At 40.3% G+C, this 21,888-nt stretch overlaps 1 protein-coding gene across 4 annotated transcripts in view; it reads right to left on the reverse strand.

Moving 5' to 3' along the window:
- Positions 1 to 286: 286 nt before the first annotated feature.
- The window catches only part of ATAD5 (ATPase family AAA domain containing 5), a 62,876-nt gene continuing 41,274 nt past the window's right edge, over positions 287 to 21,888 (reverse strand). For 3 of the 4 annotated variants that reach the window (XM_054459952.2, XM_054459950.2, XM_054459949.2), the window contains 9 exons: positions 19,697 to 19,873; positions 18,688 to 18,821; positions 18,139 to 18,232; positions 16,765 to 16,829; positions 8,731 to 8,911; positions 3,365 to 3,546; positions 2,007 to 2,863; positions 1,435 to 1,593; positions 287 to 1,322 (listed from right to left, as the gene is read on the reverse strand). In XM_054459952.2, coding sequence (XP_054315927.2) covers positions 1,244 to 1,322; positions 1,435 to 1,593; positions 2,007 to 2,863; positions 3,365 to 3,546; positions 8,731 to 8,911; positions 16,765 to 16,829; positions 18,139 to 18,232; positions 18,688 to 18,821; positions 19,697 to 19,873 — 1,928 coding nt within the window. In that variant the 3' untranslated portion in view covers positions 287 to 1,243. The remainder of the gene's footprint in view (positions 1,323 to 1,434; positions 1,594 to 2,006; positions 2,864 to 3,364; positions 3,547 to 8,730; positions 8,912 to 16,764; positions 16,830 to 18,138; positions 18,233 to 18,687; positions 18,822 to 19,696; positions 19,874 to 21,888) is intronic. The other variant, XM_054459951.2, reaches the window with a different exon arrangement.

Below are 21,888 nucleotides of genomic sequence, written 5' to 3' on the forward strand. Positions count from 1 at the left end.
AAAATTAGCCGGGCATGGTGGCAGGTGCCTGTAATCCCAGCTACTCGGGAGGCTGAGGCAGGAGAATCGCTTGAACCTGGGAGGCGGAGGTTGTGGTAAGCCGAGAGCACGTCATTGCACTCCAGCCTGGACAATCAGAGCGAAACTCTGTCTCAAAAAAAAAAACTTCAGAAGATCTTATTCTCTCTTCTGTATAGGGATGAAATCTTTAAGTTATATCCTATATTCAAACCCATACAATATACATATTTATCAAGATGATTACATCTGAACTCTTTTTTAAACATTTCGTAAAGCCTTTAGCTTTAACCTTTAATTAGATCAATATACTAATTAATACAAGAAAAAGTAAATTGAACAAATAAGAGGTAAAAATATCTATCTTCATACACATTTGTAAACAGGTATGCATCTATACTGTTCAAAACTGTACAATATAGGCCAGGCGTGGTGGCTCATGCCTGTAATCCCAGCACTTTGGGAGGCCAAGGCAGATGGATCACTTGAGGTCAGGAGTTAGAGACCAGCCTAACCAACATGGTAAAACCCTGTCTCTTCTAAAAATACAAAAATTAGCTGGGCAAGGTGGCACATGCCTGTAATCCCAGCTATTCAGGAGGCTGAGGCAGGATAATCGCTTGAACCCGGGAGGCAAAAGTTGCACTGAGCCGATACCAGGCCACTGCACTCCAGCCTGGGTGACAGAGCGAGATTCCGTCTCAAAAAAAAAAAAAGCACACACAAAAAAACTGTACAATATAAGGATCCTTAACTTTTAGGTTAAAAATATAATTCACCAGATAATGTTTTTGTTTTACTTTTTTTTTTTTTTGTAAAGCCAGTCAAATTTAGCAGTGGGAGATTGTATACCAACTTTAGTGACACTAATGTTAGCAGCCAAGATAATGTATCTGAATATTAAGCTAATATATAATATAAACACTTGAAATAGGGAGTTCATCTTAATGAACTCTACCTTCCAGAAACAGTTCACTCACATACAAAAAATACTCCAACAAAGCTAAATCAGATAATACAAAAAATTCAGAAAAAAATATTACAATCATATATACAATTTGTAACTCAAATATTTTAAATATTTACCCGCCAATAAAAAAATATACAAATTGTTTGTTTAAAATGTACATTGAGAAATATACTTTTCCATGAAGATCTACGTAATATAAAAATGTATCTTGAGGACCACATGATAATCTATACAAAGCATTGTTAGTATGGAACATTAAGGGAAGTCAGCTGCCAAAGTATTCACAGTCTCTTTTGGAATGTCAAGATGAATTCCTTCAAAGTAGTGCAGGAATCTGTCAAAATTACAAAGAAAAATACAATTTAATATTAACATTTTCATCTTATGAAAATATGTATTAATCTTGAAAAAGCTATCTAAAATGTTGTTTTTAATAAAGCTTTTACCTTCTTTTACTTTTTCCTTGTTCTTTTAGCTTCTCAGTCTTACAGATGTTTCGAAGGGTTGGCAGGTATTCAATTATACTAGCTTGTCTATTACCCACATAGAGAAGAGATCGACTCGAAAATACACTTTTAATGAGTGATATCCTCTTCCAAGCATTGCTGTAAAAGTAATGCATTGTTTTTAATTTTTAATGCCCAAGAAAAATGCAGTAATCCCAATCACAACCAGTTTAGTTTCCTTGCCTCTGGTCTAGACCAGATGACATTTCCAGATTAATTTCCTGTCAACACATCAATCACTCCCATACTGAAAAATCTCAATAACTATCACAGCAAGACCAAACTCCTTCCTGAGTCATTCAAGCATTACCTAAATCCACCCCAATCACTCATTATTTCTCTTCCCAGTGATCAAGCTGGTCTCTTTAACTGTCTCATTAGAAGCTACATTATTAATGTTAAGGGCTTACCATGATCAATAGTACAGCATTTTTAAATTAAGAAAAAACTCTAATGATTTCCCCTTTACCATTTATTACCAAAAAATAAAAAGCAAAGGAAGTAAGACTTACTCTAAATTAGCTGCTGACTGACTAAAGTATACATTATTGCGCTTTTGTGAAACATAAAAAGTAAGATCGTTGGTTGGATCTCTTCCTAATTTCTTGCAAGAATTCAAGGTTTCCAATGCTTTTGAAATAGCAGAAGAACATTTAGTAAAGCTGAGAGCTTCTGCAGCTGCCTTTAATTCTCCAGAGCTTTGAGAAGTCCATCCATCATTACTCTCAAGACTAAACTCATCACAAAGTCCACTTTTAACATTTCCATTTGTCCAACTAAAGTCATTTCTACCGTATTCGTTTTGTTCCCTTACATCAGTTAAAAGGGCATCTAAGAAGGACATGTTATCCATGAACTCAGAGAGAGAATTTAAACAATGAGAAACAAGGGCAGAACATTTTTTTTCTGCAGTTGTTTTAGGAGGACAAGGAATAGATTTCTTTGTCTCTGGATTGTTTCCTTTGTCTCTGGCTTTGCTTTCTTCGTCCCTGGTTTTGCTTTCTTCTGAATTTGAGGAAGACGACACAGAGGACAGGCTAACAGATTGATCAGGAAAGTCCAAGTCAGTGTCAAATAGATCACTATCATCTAATATTACCAATATTTTCTTTCGTTTCTTTTTCTGGGACTTTTTCAATGGCTGTTCTCTTTCAGAATGTTTCCTAGCAAGACAATTCATACTTTTTGTTGCTGCACTGGCATCCACAGTTACTGATGGGCCACAAAAGTTTTTAGTTTCTGGAATGGTATCAACTGGTAATGGTAGAATGAACTCAAGATTACTATATAAAAAATCTACATTCCGCATTTGGAATTCTGTAAGAAGCTGGATGAGTTTATGCCATTCTTCCTTCGTTGTGATTTTGTGCTGAAAAACAATTTTGAGTAAAGAAATGTTACAGCAGTACATAGTTTGAATACTTTTCTACCTGTATGAATACAGTGTTATCCCTATTCTAAATTCAAAGTACTGAGTCACTACCCCTCATAATTTTATTTATCTATATTTAATATATCAAAATAGTACTATGTCTAAAAATTAAATTTAGACTATTAATTTGGAGAATTAAATTCTCTATGTATTTAGTATATACTCCAATATTATTAGAAGCTCATTTATTTAAAACCACTTCTCTGAAATAGTCTATCTGAAAAATTTTCTAAATTCTATTCTAAATCCTATAATATGCATTCAGAGCAATGCCTATGCACCATTTGTCAAAGTGGTAGGATGTGTTAAAATCGGAGACCTAAGGCTTATACAAATCATAGGCACATTTAAGTTAACTTAAGATTCAAAAGATAGGCTAATGTTGGGAATATGAAAAGGAATATAAATTCAACATTGCAAAATAGACATTGAAAATACCTTTAAAAATGAAAATAAGTCTTCAGATGGGGAAAAAATGTTCTTAAGGCCAAACAAGGTCTCAGCACAGCCACTGTCACATTTTGGAAGGTCTACACGTTTCTTTTTAGTATTTTTAGGGTAAATTTTGTTATCAAGGCCATGTTCAGAGCAAACTAGTTGTACATTTCTGCTATTTCCACCTACAAAATAAAAGAAAATCTTAGCTCTCTCTATATATATTAAACAAATTGTATCAAACAATTATTTAAAGCCTGAGATCCTTTGACATCTTCTGGACAAATACCCCCATTTAGTTCTCCACATATGTGTTTAATTCATTAAGAGTACAATATAAGCATTATTATTATTTTTTTTTTTTAAAAGACAGAGTATCACTCTATCACCCAGGCTGAAGTGCAGTGGTGCAATTTCAGCTCACTGAAACCTCCAGCTCCTGGGTTCACGCAATTTTCCTGCCTCAGCCTCCCAAGTAGGTGGGATTACAGGCACGCGCCACCACACCCGGCTACTTTTTGTATTTTTAATAGAGACAGGGTTTCACCATGTTGGCCAGGCTGATCTCGGACTCCTGACCTCGAGTGATCCGCCCCCTTCGACCTCCCAAAGTGCTGGGATTACATGCGTGAGCCACTGCGCCTGGCCATAAGCATTATTTCTACCAAGAGATAAATTAAGTGAGGTGATGGTGGGGGACTTTCAAAGCCATCCAACAGAAAAAGTGCAAGGACTGTGAGCAGGCAAGTCACAGAAGAAAAATAAATACCTAATAATTTCAGGCCAGGTGAGGTGGCTCACGCCTGTAATCCCAGCACTTTGGGAGGCTGAGGCAGGTGGATCACTTGAGTTCAGGAGTTCAAGACCATCCTGGGCAAGTTCGAGACCATCCTGGGCAACATGGTGAAACCTTGTCTCTATTCAAAATACAAAAATTAGCCAGGCGTGGTGACGCATGCCTGTAGCCCCCGCTATTAGGGAGGCTGAAGCAGGAGAATAGCTTGAACCTGGGAGGCGGAGGTTGCAGTGAGCCGAGATCACGCCACTGCACTCCAGCCTCGGCAACAGAGCGAGACTCCGACTCAAAGGGGGAAGAAAAAAGAAACAGTAATTTCAGCTGGGCGCAGTGGCTCACACCTGTAATCCCAGCACTTTGGGAGGCCAAGGCAGGTGGATCACCTGAGGTCAGGAGTTCGAGACCAGCCTGGCCAACATGGCGAAACCCCATCTCTACTAAAAATACAAAAAATTAGCTGGGCATTAGTGGTGTGTGCCTGTAATCCCAGCTACTTGGGAGGCTGAGGCAGGAGAATCACTTGAACCCGGGAGGCAGAGGCTGCAGTGAGCTAAGACCACGCCACTGTACTCTGGCCTGGGTGACTGAGTGAGGCTCCGTCTCAAATAATAATAATAATAATTTCAAAGACCTAATAAAAAGATATGCAATTTCACCACTAAGCATGGAAATGTAATTTTAAAATAAGATACTGTACATGTTTCACTTTTTAAATTGGCAAAATTAAAATAATTATAATGTAGTTCTGTCAGCAGTACACATAAAAAAACCATCATATACTATTCATGGGAGCATAAGTTGGTACAATTATCATCAGAGGGCAGTCTGACAACAACTATCAAAATGTAAAGTATATACACCGTTTGTGACCCAGCAGTCATACTTCTAGAATTCTCTCCATCAGTATTACAGACATTTTCAAGGATATATGTATAAAGATATTCACTGTATTTTAATGACAAGTCGAAGATAATGTAAATGTCTGTAAGTAATGGTTAAATTACAGTACATCCATTCTATTCTATAGAAAAGCATGCAGCTGTGAAAAACAGTGGGATAGGACCGTATGTGCCAACAATAAACTTAAAAATAACTAACAACATATATAATACTGGTTAATTTTGCTAAATAAGTATGTATCTTTATGTTATACGCATAAAGGTCTAACTGTGGCTACTTTCAAGAAGTAGGGGAATATTGTTTTATATATCTGTTTTTTTTTTTAAGGGCAGGGATGAAATGTATATAAAAAAAGATTTTTAAGAAGAGAAACTGGCCCCAGCCAAGTGCTGTGGCTCATGCCTGTAATCCTAGCACTTTGGGAGGCTAAGGCAGGCGGATCACAAGGTCAGGAGATCGGGACCATCCTGGCTAACTCAGTGAAACCCTGTCTCTACTAAAAATGCAAAAAATTAGCTGGGCGTGGTGGTACACGCCTATAGTCCCAACTACTCGGGAGGCTGAGGCAGGAGAATCCCTTGAACCCAGGAGGTGGAGGTTGCAGCAAACCGAGATCGCGCCACTGCACTCCAGCCTGGGTGACAGAGCCAGATTCCGTCTCAAAAAAAAAAAAAGAAGAGAAATATGCTGTACTTATTTTGTGTCTTCTAAAGTTTCTTGCTGTAACAATTTATATCTAGTGGTATATCAAAAAGTTATTAACTAATTTGTTACACCAGGATATTTTCCATGTGTTATGTATTATACTTACTTTTGAGAAATGGTTAAAGCTATGGGCTTACACGGAATAGAATATATAGGCATATCTACTTTGAAAAAGAATAATGTGAAGCTGGGTGAGGTGGCTCATGCCTGTAATCCCAGCACTTTGGGAGCCCGAGGGGAGCGGATCACTTGAGCCCAGGAGTTCAATACCAGGCTGGGCAACATAGTGAGATCCCCGTCTCTACAAAAAATAAAAAAAATTAGGTGTGGTGGTGCACGCCTGTGGTCCCAGCTACTCAGGAGGCTCAGGGGGGAAGACAGCTCGAGTCCAGGAGATTGAGGCAGCAGTGAGCCATGACTGCACTGCCACTGCACTCCAGCCTGGGCAATAGAATGAGACACTGTCTCAAAAAAAAAAAAAAAAAAAAAAAGAAAGAAAAGAAAAAAGAAAAAGAATACGTTAAAATGTTAAACTAATTAAAAGAAAAAACTGATAAGGATTAGTATTACATAATTTCACCTTGGTTTCCTTGAAATATTTGTGTATTTACCAGAATAGGATCTGTAACTACAGAACCATGACTATGGAGCATGGAAACCAAACTAAAACTTCAGGCAAGGAACCATGTGTTAACACCATGTAAACACAAGACCTGGCATGGAGAAGGTACTCACTTGAATTAGGTAACAATGATGACTGAAAAAAAATAAGAAATAAAAGCATTTCTGAAATAATAAAGTATTTAGGAAAGATAGAATTTAAAGACTCCTGAAGCTAAAAGTGATTGTACATTATAGTTACATAAGAATACTATATATCTATATATATATACTCATGTAGAAAAATCAATGTTTTTAGTAAGTGAAAAAGTTGTTAAATAATAATTATAGTATCATTTGTTTGTAAGTACTATGTTATAAGTACTTATATATGTTAATACATGTATAAGTAACAGTTTGAAAATTTAAGAGTCAAATTTCTGGGGAGGAAGCTGAACACAGTGGCCTTCTCAGGAGGCTAGGACAGGAGTATCCCTCAAGCCCAGGAGTTCAGGGCTATGCATTATGATCCTGCCCCGAATAGTCACTATACTCCAGCCTGGGCAATATAGCGAGACCCTACCTCAAAAAAAAAAAAAAAAAAAGAAAAACAAGAAAAACTTTTGAAGAGGAAAGGAGAACAGGGTGGGAGGTTTTTTGTGTGTGTTTTTTAATTTTTTTTTTTTTTTTTGAGACAGAGTCTCACTCTGTCGTCCAGGTTGGAGTGCAATGGTGCGATCTTGGCTCACTGCAGCCTCCGCCTCCTGGGTTCAAGCAATTCTCCTGCCTCAGCCTCCCGAGTAGCTACAGGCACGTGCTGCCACAGCCGGCTAATTTCTGTATTTTTAGTAGAGATGGGGTTTTACCATGTTGACCAGGAAGGTCTTGATCTCCTGACCTCATGATCTAACCGCCTCGGCCTTCCAAAGTGCTGGGATTACAGGCGTGAGCCACCGCACCCAGCCTGTGTGTGTTTTTTTAAAATTAAACAATGAGATAATCTTAAAAGTTCAACTACAGAAGAATAAGTAACTTATAGATTAGTTCAGATCTCTCCTTTTTTAGGTGAAAAAACAGGCTCAAAAAGGTAAAGTGAATTTTGGAGCTTATATATTAATTGTAAAGAGTAGCATAACCAGGAAAAAAATCCAACTTTCTAGATCCAGTTTAATTCTATTTACTCACATTAACTGCAAAATTTTTTTTTTAGTCAGAGTCTCACTCTGTCACCCAGCTGGAGTGCAGTGGTGTGATCTTGGCTCACTGCAGCCTCGATCTCCCAGATTCTAGCGATCCTCACATCTCTGCCTCCCAAGTAGCTAGGACCACAGGCACGCACTACCATGCCCAGCCAATTTTTTGTAGAGATGGGGTTTCGCCATGTTGCGCAGGCTGGTCTCAAACTCCTGACCTCAAGGAATCCACGCCCCTTGGCCTCCCAAAGTGCTGGGATTACAGTTGTGAGACACTGTGTCAGGCCAAAATGTTTTATGAACAAAGTTGACATGTGCATATTTATTTTGAAGATTAATATAACAAGTTGCTTAAAATTTTTATAATCTTTCAACTATTCTAGCATAGCACAGAGTTTTTTTAATTAAAAAAAAATTTTTTTTAGGGCCAAGTATGGTGGCTCACGCCTGTAATCCCAGTACTTTGGGAGGCAGGTGGATCACGAGGTCAGGAGTTCGAGACCAGCCTAGCAAACATAATGAAACCCCATCTCTACTAAAAAGACAAAAAAAATTGCCGGGCATGATGGTGGGGGCCTGTAATCCCAGCTACTTGGGAGGCTGAGGCAGGAGAACTGCTTGAACCTGGGAGACAGAGGTTGCAGTGAGCCGAGATCGCACCACTGCACTCTAGCCCAGGCAACAGTGCGAGACTCCATCTCAAAAAATATAAATAAATAAATTTTTCTTTTTTTAGAGATGGGGTATTGCTCTATTGTCTGGGCTGGAGTGCAGTGGCATAATCATAGCTCACTGCAGCCTCAAACTCTTGGGATCATGTGATCCTCCTACCTCAGCCTCCCGAGTAGCCAGTATTACAGGCACATGCCACCCTGCCCAGCTAATTTTTGCAAATTTTTTTGTAGAGACAGGGGTCTCGCTTTCTTGTGCAGGCTGGTTTTGAACTCCTGGCTTCAAGTGATCCTCCCGACTTGGCCTCCCATAAATTTTCTTGTAGAGACAGGGGTCTCACTACGTTCAGCAGACTGATCTGGACCTCCTGGCCTCAAGAGATCCTCCCACCTCACTCCCCCAAAGTGCTGGGATTACAGGCATGAGCCACTGCACCCAGCCATAGCACAGATTTTTAAATAGGGTCCCATAATAGAAATTCCTTTAATAACAAATCAACTTACGATAAAGGGTTAATGGTCGTTCTTCTAAAACTCCACCTCCACTTCTAATCCAGAATTGTAAGTAAAGGATACTTTTTCTGATATCACAAGTATTTGCAGTTAACAAGGTTACAAAGTCTTTTACATCAGTTCTAAAATTCTCAGTTAAGCAAATCATTTGTAGGTAGCTGGCAACATTTAGCTTCAAAACAGAGAGAGAAATGTGGTTAACTGCTGAGTTCAAAAGATACAGCAATAATACATACAAATAGTATCTAAAAGTGAGACAAATTTTGCTAAAATTCACATTATCTTAAATGCTCTTCTTGAGGATGAAACTGCTTTAAAAATATAAGGGAATATACTACTAAATTAAAAGCATTTACATGTATTTCTTTTATTAACTGTATATTGTGCAAGACAGCAAGGAAACTTTTATAGGAGATTCTCCAACCTGAACACTGAAGGCAGTTTTATAAACCTTGATAAAACCCCTTAGGATTAAGTAACAGTATAGCTTGATAGAATATCTTACAACAAAATTATAAACATGAATACTATAACACTGAAACATACACAATTTTTTAAAAACCAGGTTAGAAATTGTACTAATGAGTGCATAAAGCTAATTAATTTTTTTTTTTTTTTTGTAGAGATCAGGGTCTCACTATATTGCCCAGGCTGGTCTCAAACTCCTGGCATCAAGCAATCTTCCTGCCTTAGCCTTCCAAAGTGCTAGGATTATAGGCATGACCCACTGTGCCTGGCCAAGAAATTGAGAGAGGCTGAGGCAAGGGGATCACCTGAGGTCGGGAGTTTGAGACCAGCCTGCCCAACATGGTGATACCCCATCTCTAATCCCAGCTACTCGGGAGGCTGAAGCAGGAGAATCGCTTGAACCTGGGAGGTGGAGGTTACAGTGAACCAAGATCACAGCATTGCACTCCAGCCTCGGCGACGGAGCAAGACTCTGTCTCAAAAATAAATAAATAAATAAATAAATAAATAAAATAATTCAATTTATCAAAGATTTTCCCACAAAGAAAACTCGTAAATTCACTGCTGAAGTATATCAAATACCAAAAAATAAAGAATATCAACCCTATACAAACTCTTAGAAAAAAGAGAAGGAAACATTTCTCAACTTTTTTTTTTTTTTTAATTTATTATTATTATACTTTAGGTTTTAGGGTACATGTGCACAATGTGCAGGTTAGTTACATATGTGTATACATGTGCCATGCTGGTGCGCTGCACCCACTAACTCGTCATCTAGCATTAGGTATATCTCCCAATGCTATCCCTCCCGCCTCCCCCCTCTCAACTCTTTTTGAGGGCAGCTTAACCTTAATACATAAAGCTAACAAAGATAATTCTTAAAAAAGAAAAAAAGTTACAAAGTAGTATTCCTCAAGAAAATAAACATATAAATCCTTAATAAATTAATCACAAATCTAATCCATCAATATATAAAGTGGATAATACATCATGACCAAGGGGGGTTTATCATTAGAAAATCAGTCAGTATAAATTCACCATAGAGATAAAGTAGAAAAATATGATTTCAACACATGCAAAAGAAGCTGTTGATAAAATCCAACACCCACTCTCGATAAAAATTCTAAGAAAATTGGAATAGGCCCAGGGCCAAGGCTCACGCATGTAATCCCAGCACTTTGGGAGGCCGAGGCGGGAGTTCAAGACCAGCCTGACCAACATGGCGAAATCCCATCTCTACTAAAAATACAAAAAATTAGCCAGGCATGGTGGCACTTGCCTATAATCCTAGCACTCAGGAGGCTGAGACAGGAGAATCGCTTGAACCTGGGAGGTGGAGGTTGCAGTGAGCCAAAATCGCCCCACTGCGCTCCAGCCTGGGCGACAAGAGCGAAACTCCATTTCAAACAAAAAAAAAAAAAGAAAGTTGGAATAAAAGAAATTTCCTTAATCTGATAAAAAGAAGGTATGAAAAGCCTATAGCTAACTTTGTATTCAACAGTAAAATAGTAAACACTTTCCATCTAAGATCAAGCACAAGCTAAGGATATCCATTGTTACCACTTCTACTTAACATTATATTGAAGGTCCCACCCAGTGAAATAAGGCAACAAAAAGAAATAAAAGGCAGAAAAAACAAAGGAAAGAAAACTATCTCTGTTTGCAGATAACATGATTGAGTACATAGAAAAACCTAAGAAACTGACAGTTGTGGTGGCTCATGCTTGTAATCCCAGCACTTTGGGAGGCCAAGGTTGGGGGATCACCTGAAGCTAGGAGTTTGAAGTTACAGTGAGTTATGATCACACCACTGCACTCCAACCTGGGTGACAGAGAGACCCTGTCTCTAATAAAAATTTAAAAAATAGAAAAAAAGCAAAGAAAAACCTAAGAAACCAACAAAATAACTACTATAACTAATAAGAGAATTTAGCAAGGACAAAGGAAAAGAACGTCTAGAATCTACAGCAGTACTGTCCATTAGAAACATAAGGCAAGGGCAGCTGGGCACAGTGGCTCACACCTGTAATCCCAGCATTCTGGGAGGCAAAGGCGGGCAGATCACACGGTCAGGAGATCCAGACCATCCTGGCTAACACGGTGAAACCCCGTCTCAACTAAAAATACAAAAAATTAGCCGGGTGTGGTGGTGGGCGCCTGTAGTCCCAGCTACTCGGGAGGCTGAGGCAGGAGAATGGTGTGAACCCAGGAGGCGGAGCTTGCAGTGAGCCGAGATTGCAACCACTGCACTCCAGCCTGGGCGACACAGCAAGACTCCGTCTCAAAAAAAAAAAAAGAAAAAGAAATATAAGGAAAGGGGCAGGTGCGGTGGCTCATGTCTGTAATCCCAGCATTTTGGGAGGCTGAGGCGGGCGGATCACTTGAGGTCAGGAGTTCGAGACCAGCCTGGCCAACATGGTGAAACCCCATATCTACTAAAAATACAAAAATTAGCAGGGCGTGGTGGCACGTGCCTGTAGTCCCAGCTACTCGGGAGGCTGAGGCAAGAGAATTGCTTGAACCCGGGAGGCAGAGGTTGCAGTGAGCCGAGATCGTGCCACTGCACTCCAGCCCAGGTGACAGAGCAAGACTACATCTCAAAAAAAAAAAAAAAAAAAGTATAATGCAAGTAAAACACTGTAAGCTATATACATATTACGACTTAGATGAACCTTGAGGATGTTATGCTAAGTGAAATAAGCCAGTCACAGCCTGGCGCAATGGCTCATGCCTGTAATCCCAGCACTTTGGGAGGCTGAGGCAGGAGAATCGCTTGAACCCAAAGGCAGAGGTTGCATGACCAAGATTGTGCCACTGCACTCCAGCCTGGCAACAGAAGGAGACTCCATCTCAAAACAAAAAAGCCAGTCACAACAAGCCAAATCAGTATGATTCCATTTATATCTAGCGTAGTCAAATTCATATAAACAAAGTAGAATGGTAGTTGCCAGCAACTACTGGACAGGAGGAAACAGGGAGTTTCATTTAACAAGCGTAGAATTTCAGTTTTGCAAGAACAATGTGAATATACTTAACACTACTCAACTGTACACTGTTATGTGTTCTTTACCAAAAGCAAATTTTTTAATACAAAAATTTTTAAAACCAAGCCATATATGTAATTTAAATTGTCTAGGAGCCACATTAAAAAATTAAAGAAACAAGTAAAATTAATTTTAGGGCCAGATGTGGTGGCTCACACCTCTAATCCCAGCACTTTGGGAGGCCGAGACGGGCGGATCACGAGGTCAAGAGATCGAAACCATTCTGGCTAACACGGTGAAATCCCATCTCTACTAAAAAATACAAAAAAAATTAGCCGGGCATGGTGGCAGGCACCTGTAGTCCCAGCTACTCGGGAGGATGAGGCAGGAGAATAGCATGAACCTGGGAGGTGGAGCTTGCAGTGAGCCAGTGATTGCGCCAGTGCACTCCAGCCTGGGCAACAGAGCGAGACTCCATCTCAAAAAATAATAATAATTAATTTTACTACATTTCTTTTACAACAATATATCCAAATATTGCAAAATGTAACCAATATAAAAATTAGTGAGATGTGTTACATTCCTATTTTTTGCACTGAGTCCTCAAAATCTGGTGTTAGCCAGGCACTGTGGCTCACACATGTAATACCAGCACTTCGGGAGGCTGAGGCAGAAGTATTACTTAAGCTCAGGAATTCAGGACCAGTCTGGGCAATATAGTGAGACCTCATCTCTACAAAAAAAATTTTTTAATTAGCTGAGCGTGGTGGCACATGCCTATGGTCCCAGCTACTCGGGAGGCTGAGAGGGGAGGACTGCTTGAGCCCAGGAGGTAGAGGTTGCAGTGAGCTGAGATTGAGCCACTACACTCCAGCCTAGGAGATAGAGTGAGACCCTGTCTCAAAAAAAAAAAAAAAAAAAAAAAAATCTGGTGTTTATATTACACTTTAGCACAAAGTAGAGACGGGGTCTAGCCACATTTTAAAAATATATAATAAGTCGTATTTAGATATAATTCATATACTATACAATTCACCCACTTAACATGTAAAATTCAATGGTTTTAGTATATTTATAGAGTTTTGCACCCATTACCACTATCTAATTACAGAGCATTTTCATCATCCCCAAAAGAAACCCCAGACCAATCAGCAGTCACTCCCTATTTCTACCTAGCTCCTCTATGCTTAGGCAGCTATGAATCCACTTTCTGTCTCTATAAATTTGCCTATTCTGGACATTTCATACAATTATTATCATACAAAATGTGATCTTTTATTAACTGTAGACTAGCCACATTTTAAAAGCTCAATAGCTTCATTTGGGTAGTGGAGACCATATTAGCATATAGCTGAAAGCCAACAGTGAAGGTAAAATGAAATAATATACTTGGTTAATCCAAAAGACTGCAGAAAAGGAAGAATGAAGAATTGTCTAGACAAATTGTTTTTTTTTTCTTTTTTTCCAGAATCTCACTCTGTTGCCCAAGCTGGAGTGCTGTGGCACAATCTTGGCTTCCTGCAACCTCTGCCTCCCAGGCTCAAGCAATCCTCCTGCCTCAGCCTCCCAAGTAGCTGGGACTACAGGCACATGCCACTACACCCAGTTAATTTTTTTTCTTTTTACATCCAGCTAATTTTTGTGCTTTTAGTAGAGACAGGATTTCGCCAATGTTGCCCAGGCTGGTCTTGAACTTCTGGGCTCAAGGGATCTACCCACCTTGGCCTCCCAAAGTGCTAGGATTATAGGCATGAGCCACAGCGCCCAGCCTGTTTAGACAAAAATTTTTTTTTTTTTTCAGACAGAGTTTTGCTCTTGTTGCCCAGGCTGGAGTGCAATGGCGTGATCTCAGCTCACCGCAACCTCTGCCTCCCAGGTTCAAGCAATCCTCCTGCCTCAGCCTCCCGAGTAGCTGGGATTACAGGCATGCACCACTACGCCCAGCTAATTTTGTATTTTTAGTAGACACGGGGTTTCTCCATGTTGAGGCTCATCTCGAACTCCTGACCTCAGGTGATCCGCCCGCCTCAGCCTCCCAAAGTGCTAGGATTACAGGCGTGAGCCACTGCGCCTGGCCTAGACAAATTTTTAAAAATATTCAATTATGTGTTATTTAAGAGAAACAATTTTTTTTTTTTTGGGTGGGGGGACAGGGTCTTGCTCTGTCACCCAGGCTGGAGTGCAGTGGCATGATCTTGGCTCACTGCAACCTCTGCCTCCCATGCTCAAGTGATCCTCCCACCTCAATCTCCCAAGTAGCTGGGACTACAGGTGTGCGCTACCACGTCAAGCTAATTTTTAAAATTTTTTGTAGAGACAGGGTTTCACCACATTTCCCAGGCTGGTCTCAAACTCCTGGACTCAAGCGATTCGCCTGCCTCTGCCTCCCAAAGTGCCGGGATTACAGGTGTGAGCCACTGCCTCCAGCTAAGAAACACAATTTAAAAGTAAGAACAGGGTCGGGCGCGGTGGCTCACGCCTGTAATCCCAGTTCTTTAGGAGGCCGAGGTGGGTGTGTTACTTGAGGTCAGGAGTTCAAAGCCAGCCTGGCCAACATGGTGAAATCCCATCTCTACTAAAAATACAAAAAAAATAAGCCGGGCTTGGTGGTGTGCGTCTCCAATCCCAGTTACTAGGGAGGCTGAGGTGGAAGAATTGCTTGAATCCAGGAGATGGAGGTTGTAGTGAGCCAAGATCGTGCCACCGTACTCCAGCCTGGGCAACAGGGCAATTGTGCCACTACACTCCAGCTTGGGTAACAGAGAGAGACCTTATCTAAAAAAATAAAATAATCCATACAGTAAAATTGACCTGACCACAATCATACCTCACTGCAGCCTGGAACTGTTGGCCTCAAGCAATCCTCTAACCTCAGCCTCCCAAAGTGCTGGGATTACAAGTATGAGCCACCATGCCCAGCAACTCAATGTTAATTTTAAACTTTTTTTTTTTTTAGAATGAAAAACAAACAAGAAAAAGGAAAAAATAAGAAAAAAAGACACACACACGAAAACACTTTCTTTTTAAAGGTTAAAAAAGTGCCTTGTTCATCATCGTAAGAAAAAAAAAAGGTGGCTATTTCTGGTGGAAAAGGGGATTCTTACTAGAAAGGGTCCATGAGAACTTTAGGAGGTAATGGAAATGCTCTATATTCTGATCTGCATAATGATGACACTGATTTTTACATGTTATATGTACAAAATATATTCATTAGGTTATTCATGTAAGGGCATTTTAACTCCATTTAAATTTTACCTCAGAAAAGCACTTTTACTAGGCAAAAAACCTAGTGAACATTGAAGCCTAGTAAAAATTATTTTAAATTTAAGAAAAAACATTTTTAAAGCAAAAAAAAGAGAAATAATCAGAAGTTTCCTAAAACTTAAAAATTTTAACATATTCCTTAGAAACCACATTTAAATTATAGCTTTTTTTTCTTTTTTTTTTTTGAGATGTAGTTTCACTCTTGTTGCCCAGGCTGGAGTGCAATAGCACGATCTTGGTTCACCACAACCTCCATCTCCCAAATTCAAGCGATTCTCCTGCCACAGCCTCTCAAGTAGCTGGGATTACAGGCATGCGCCACCACGCCCAGCTAATTTTGTATTTTTAATAGAGACGGGGTTTCACCATGTCTCTATTAGCTGGTCTCAAACTCCCAACCTCAGGTGACCCACCCTCCTCGGCCTCCCAAGTGCTGGGATTACGGGCGTGAGCCACCACGCCTGGCCAGGTATTTTTTTTGAGACAGAGTCTTGCTCTGTCACCCAGGCTGCAATGCAGTAGCACAATCACAGCTCACTGCAGCCACAGCCTCGACCTCCTGGGCTCAAGCAATTGTCCCACCTCAGCCTCCTGAGTAGGTAGGACTACAGGCATGTGCCACCAAGCCTGGCTAATTTTTTGTATTTTTGTGTAGAGACAGGGTTTTGCCATGTTGCCCAAGCTAGTCTCGAACTCCAGAGCTCAAGCAATCCGCCCTCCTCAGCCTCCCAAAGTGCTGGGATTACAGGCATGAGCAACTGTGCCTGGCCTTATTGATTGATTGATTGATTGACCAGGCTAGAGTACAGTGGCACAATTTCAGCTCACTGTAACCTCCGCCTCCTGGGCTCAAGTGATCTTCCTGCCTCAGTCTCCCAAGTAGCTGGGAGTACAGGCGTGATACCACACCTGGCTAAATTATAGCTATATTGGGCCAGGCGCAGTGGCTCACGCCTGTAATCCCAGCCTTTGGGAGGCCGAGGCGGGCGGATCATGAGGTCAGGAGATCAAGACCATCCTGGCTAAAATGGTGAAACTCCGTCTCTACTAAAAATACAAAAAATTAGCCAGGCATGGTGGCAGGCGCCTGTAGTCCCAGCTACTTGGGAGGCTGAGGCAGGAGAATGGTGTGAACCCGGGAGGCGGAGCTTGCAGTGAGCCAAGATCGCGCCACTGCACTCCAGCCTGGGCAACAGAGCAAGACTCCGTCTCAAAAAAAAAAAAAAAAAAATTATAGCTGTATTTAATAATAAACAACTTTTACATGATTGTGATATGTAATTTATGGTTATCAAAATTTAAAACTTACCAGGGAAGGAGTACTGAACTTGATTTCTTCAAAGCAGCCATCAAACATTAAACTAAATGTTGGGTCTACACACACACACACACAAAAAAAAAAAAAAATCTTAAACACTAAGACCACTAAATAACTTTTTCGAGTTAGACTCTTCTATGAAAATATTCAGCACCCGCCTCCCCACCACCGCCTAGTGCTATGGTGCAGTCATAGCTCACTGCAGCCTCAAACTCCTGGGCTCAAGTGATCCTCTGCCTCAGCTTCCCAAGCAGCTAGGATTATAAGCTCAAGCTGCCACGCCCAGATAATTTTTAAGTTTTTTTGTAGAGATGGGGGTCTCACTATGGTGCCCACGCTGATCTCAAAACTCCCAGGTTCAAGTGCCCACCTTAGCCTCCCAAAGTGCTGGGATTAAAGGCATGAGCCACCACACCTGGCCAACTATGATCTTCTAATAAAACTACCAGCTGGGCACAGTGCCTCATGCCTATAATCCCAGCACTTTGGGAGGCCGGTGGATCACATGAGGTCAGGAGTTCGAGACCAGCCTGACCAATATGGTGAAACCCTGTCTCTACTAAAAATACAAAAATTAGCTGGGCATGGTGGTGTGTGCCTGTAGTCCCAGCTACTCAGGAGGCTGAGACAGGAGAATCGCTTGAACTCAGGAGGCAGAGGTTGCAGTGAGCCAAGATGGCACCATTGCACTCCAGCCTGGGTAACAGAGTGAGACTCTGTCTCCAAAAAAAAAAAAAAAAACCCACCACCTAACTTGTGATTAATAAGATTTTTCTCCTCAATATTTTAAGAGTAGAATCACTACCAAATGGGCATTAATTTGTAAGTAGAGACTAGCCTCATGAATATTTATAATTCGAAAAATATTAGAATATTATAGTATTTCCAATTTTTTGAAAAAGAAATTGAATGAGTTTTTAAAATGAAACATTCTGTGATAATTCTTTAGAAGATGGATCAATTCTATTAGGCTGGTGATAGCTAAATATACAATAATTCCTAAGAAAGTGTTATCAGGGGCAAAAGAGTGGCTAAGTTCAGTATTAAGGAACAGCAGAAAGGTTGGGTTCCATAAAAAATCCTGACCACTAAATCAGATTTAGTGATCTGATTATGGGTATGATAAGGACACCAGGAGAAGAATCTAGTATTTTCCCTACCAAAATACCTTTACTAGATCTCTTATTTGCATTCTAGAGATTGTTCTCCAATTCCTAAATATCTAACACCCAACACAGTAACCCAAAGTAGTATAAATTTTAAAAAAGTAATTGCTATTTGTGAATTAATTATAATTACTCCAGTCTGCAGATGAATTACAGATTTGAGCAACTGTTTAACTGAAGTAAAATCATTGTTACCTACCACTTGTAGTAAGGATTACAGGTCGTTTAGTTGTTGCCATGAATGTTTTGATTGCATTCAAAAACCCAGCATCTTCATCAAAAATTACATCAACCTACAAACAGTTTATTAGAATATTAATATATTAATACACTTACTAATATCAGTTATGTATACATAGTAAATATTCTATATGTTAGAGACAAAATTTATGAATTTATGAAGTATGAATTCAGCTCATGTTGAAAGTTTATGTCATACACTATAATGAATTTTAAAATGATCAACTATCAAATGTTAAAAACAAACGCAGCCACCTATAACTAGACAGATATGAATCAGAATAATTTATACAATCATTTAACAATAATTAGCAGCTGTGAATTACATTAATCATCTTCCTGAAAAATTATTCTAGAGTGGACAGTTTCATTTGCTTTAATTTCAAATAGATACACGTATTCCTGACCTCCTTAGCTATTTTACAATTCTTTATAAGAAAACATATAGTATTCTTTAAAGTAAGTCTTTGTCATGAGCTCTCAGAAATGTATACTTCTATAAGCCTACCTCCTCAAAAAGAATAAGAGATGTTGCATTTTTTCTGCTGGGTTCTTCAGCTCCAACGTCTTTGACATTTGAATTAGTTGCATTTCTAGATTTAGTCTGAGTAATTTGTTTCTGTTCAAAAGAATTTTTTATTCCTGCATAAATACAATATTAATATTTTAGGTAAAATCAACTTTTGCTAAGACATTGGATATGTCCACAGAATAAGCTCAAACTGAAATCCATTATCAAAACTGAAACAGGACGGGCGTGGTGGCTCATGCCTGTAATCCCAGCACTTTGGGAGGCCGAGGCAGGTGGATCACCTGAGGTCAGGGGTTCAAGACCAACATGGCGAAATCCCAACACTACTAAAAATACAAAAATTAGTTTGGTGTGGTGACACACACCTGTAATCTCAGCTACACGGGAGGCTGAGGCAGGAGAATCACTTGAACCCAGGAGGCGGAGGTTGCAGTGAGCCAAGATCGCGCCACTGCACTCCAGCCTGGATGAAAGAGTGAGACTCCGTCTCAAACAAACAGAAACTGAAGCAAGCTGGGCGTGGTGGCTCATGTCTGTAATCCCAGCACTTTGGGATGCTAAGGTGGGTGGATCACTTGAGGTCAGGAGTTCAAAACCAGTCTCACCAATATGGCAAAACCCCATCTCTATTAAAAATACAAAAATTAGCTGGGAGTGGTGGTGTGCACCAGTAATCCCAGCTACTCGGGAGGCTGAGGCAGAAGAATTGCTTGAACCCAGGAGGAGGAGGTTGCAGTGAGCCAAAATTGTGCCACTGCACTCCAGCTTGGCCTGGCAATAGAGCAAGACTCTGTCTCAAAAAAAAACAACAACAACAACAACAACAAAAAAACGGAAACAAAATATTAACACTTCTACATGTAGAACCTTCAGTGTAGCTGAGATTTAATAAATAGCAACAGGAACTCGTAAAATGTGTTCACGTTTTTAGGTATAAGGGTCATTATTATTAAAAAATATCAAATTCGTCAATTTAATGTCTTACCTTTATTATTTTCTAGAAGCATTCCTATTTCTTCATTATTTTTAGGTTTGGGAGATACTTTAAAATAATTTGCCAAGGTTTTGGGAGGAAGTGCTCGCTTTGGTCCACTACTTTTTGGTGATGGTGGAGGAACTTTTCTTGGTGATGTAACAACTTTCTTAGGGGAGCTTATTTTTTCTGCCCAAAAACAAATTGCATTTAAAGATAAATATTCTAAAAATCATACAGGTAGCAAGATAGTTAGCCACATTCTGTACTTCTACTCTTAACAGTTAAAAATCAAAGACACAGAAATTTTCTTTCATTCTTACAAATACTTTGTACATTCAAATATTACTATATTTATTTATTCTACCAGTACAGAAGGTTAAGCCAATCATTTATTTATTTTATTTTATTTTATTTTTTTGAGACAGGGTCTCGCTCTGTCGCCCAGGCTGGAGTGCAGTGGCGTGATCTTGGCTCACTGCAAGCTCCACTTCCTGGGTTCACGCCATTCTCCTGCCTCAGCCTCCCGAGTAGCTGGGACTACAGGCACTCGCCACCACGCCCAGCTAATTTTTTGTATATTTAGTAGAGACTGGGTTTCACCGTGTTAGCCAGGATGGTCTCTATCTCCTGACCTCATGATCCACCCGCCTCGGCCTCCCAAAGTGCTCGGATTACAGGCATGAGCCACCGCACCCGGCCAAGCCAGTCATTTAGAAAAGACACTCTACTCCAAAGAAACACACTTTTTTTTTTTTTTTTTTTTGAGTCAGGGTCTCACTTTGTCACCTAGGCTGGAGTGAAGTGGTATGATCTCAGCTCACTGCAGTTTCCACCTCCCAGGCTCAAGTGATCCTCCTGCCCAGCCCCCCAAGTAGCTGGGACTATAGGAGCACACCACCACGCCTGGCTAATCGTTTGTATTTTTGGTAGAGATGGGTTTTGCTATGTTGTCCAGGCTGGTCTCAAACTCCTGAGCTCAAGCGATCCGCCTGCCTCAGCCTCCTAAAGTGCTAGGATTACAAGCATGGGCCACTGTACCCGGCCAGAAATACACATTCTTACAACAAATACTGTTCACAGTCCCTCTGTTCATTTTTTTCTACACCTGCTTAAAGAAAGAAGACGGTGGAGGGAAAATAACAGTATACACTGAGCACATTACAGAACTTTGTTGTTCAACTTTAATTTAGACCTGCAGTAAATTAATATTGCAAGCCAATAAAATGTATTTTTAGAGATGCTTTGGAAGATAGATACAAAGTTAAAAAATAAATAGTTCACCTCTATTCTCCAAAAGCCCCATGGCATTTTTCCTCAAAATATATCCTCTCTTCCCCTCTAGGTACCTGGATTTAGTCCTTACAAATCCTAATTACTGTATGGCCTCAGAACAGGATCTTCCTCACATACCATCTCATGATCACAGTTCCATATCTGTGTCCTATTCTTTTTTTATACCCTCTATCTCCATAGATCTTATCATAGCCCTTGTATATTATTTTTTTTGTTTCTTTTGAGATGGAGTCTCGCTCTGTCACGAGGCTGGAGTGCAGTGGCACAATCTCAGCTCACTGCAACCTCCGCCTTCCGGGTTCAAGTGATTCTTCTGCCTCAGCCTCCCAAGTAGCTGGGATTACAAGCACATGCCACCATGCCGAGCTAATTTTTGTATTTTTAGTAGAGACGGGATTTCAACATATTGGCCAGGATGGTCTCAATCTCCTGACCTCGTGATCCGCCCGCCTCAGCCTCCCAAAGTGCTGGGATTACAGGCATGAGCCACCGTGCCTGGCCTTTGTCCTTATTTTTCTTATTTTGATATAGACCAAGGACTGCTTGATCATGTATGAATACCAGTCCAAAGACTGGTTTTATCTATTTATTTTTTTGAGACGGAGTCTCACACTGTCGCCCAGGCTGGAGTGCAGTGGCACAATCTCAGCTCACTGTAACCTCCACCTCCCAAGTTCAAGCAATTCTCCTGCCTCAGTCTCCCAAGTAGCTGGGATTGCAGGTGTGCACCACCACACCTGGCTAATTTTTCTATTTTTAGTAGAGATGGCATTTCACCATGTTGGCCAGGCTGGTCTTGAACTCCTGACCTTGTGATCCACCTGCCTCAGCCTCCCATAGTGCTGGGATTACAGGCGTGACCCACTGTACCTGGCCCAAAGACTGGTTTTAAAAATACATGCTTAGCC

The sequence above is a fragment of the Pongo pygmaeus genome, chromosome 19 (assembly GCF_028885625.2).
Source record: "Pongo pygmaeus isolate AG05252 chromosome 19, NHGRI_mPonPyg2-v2.0_pri, whole genome shotgun sequence".
Lineage (NCBI taxonomy): Eukaryota > Metazoa > Chordata > Mammalia > Primates > Hominidae > Pongo > Pongo pygmaeus.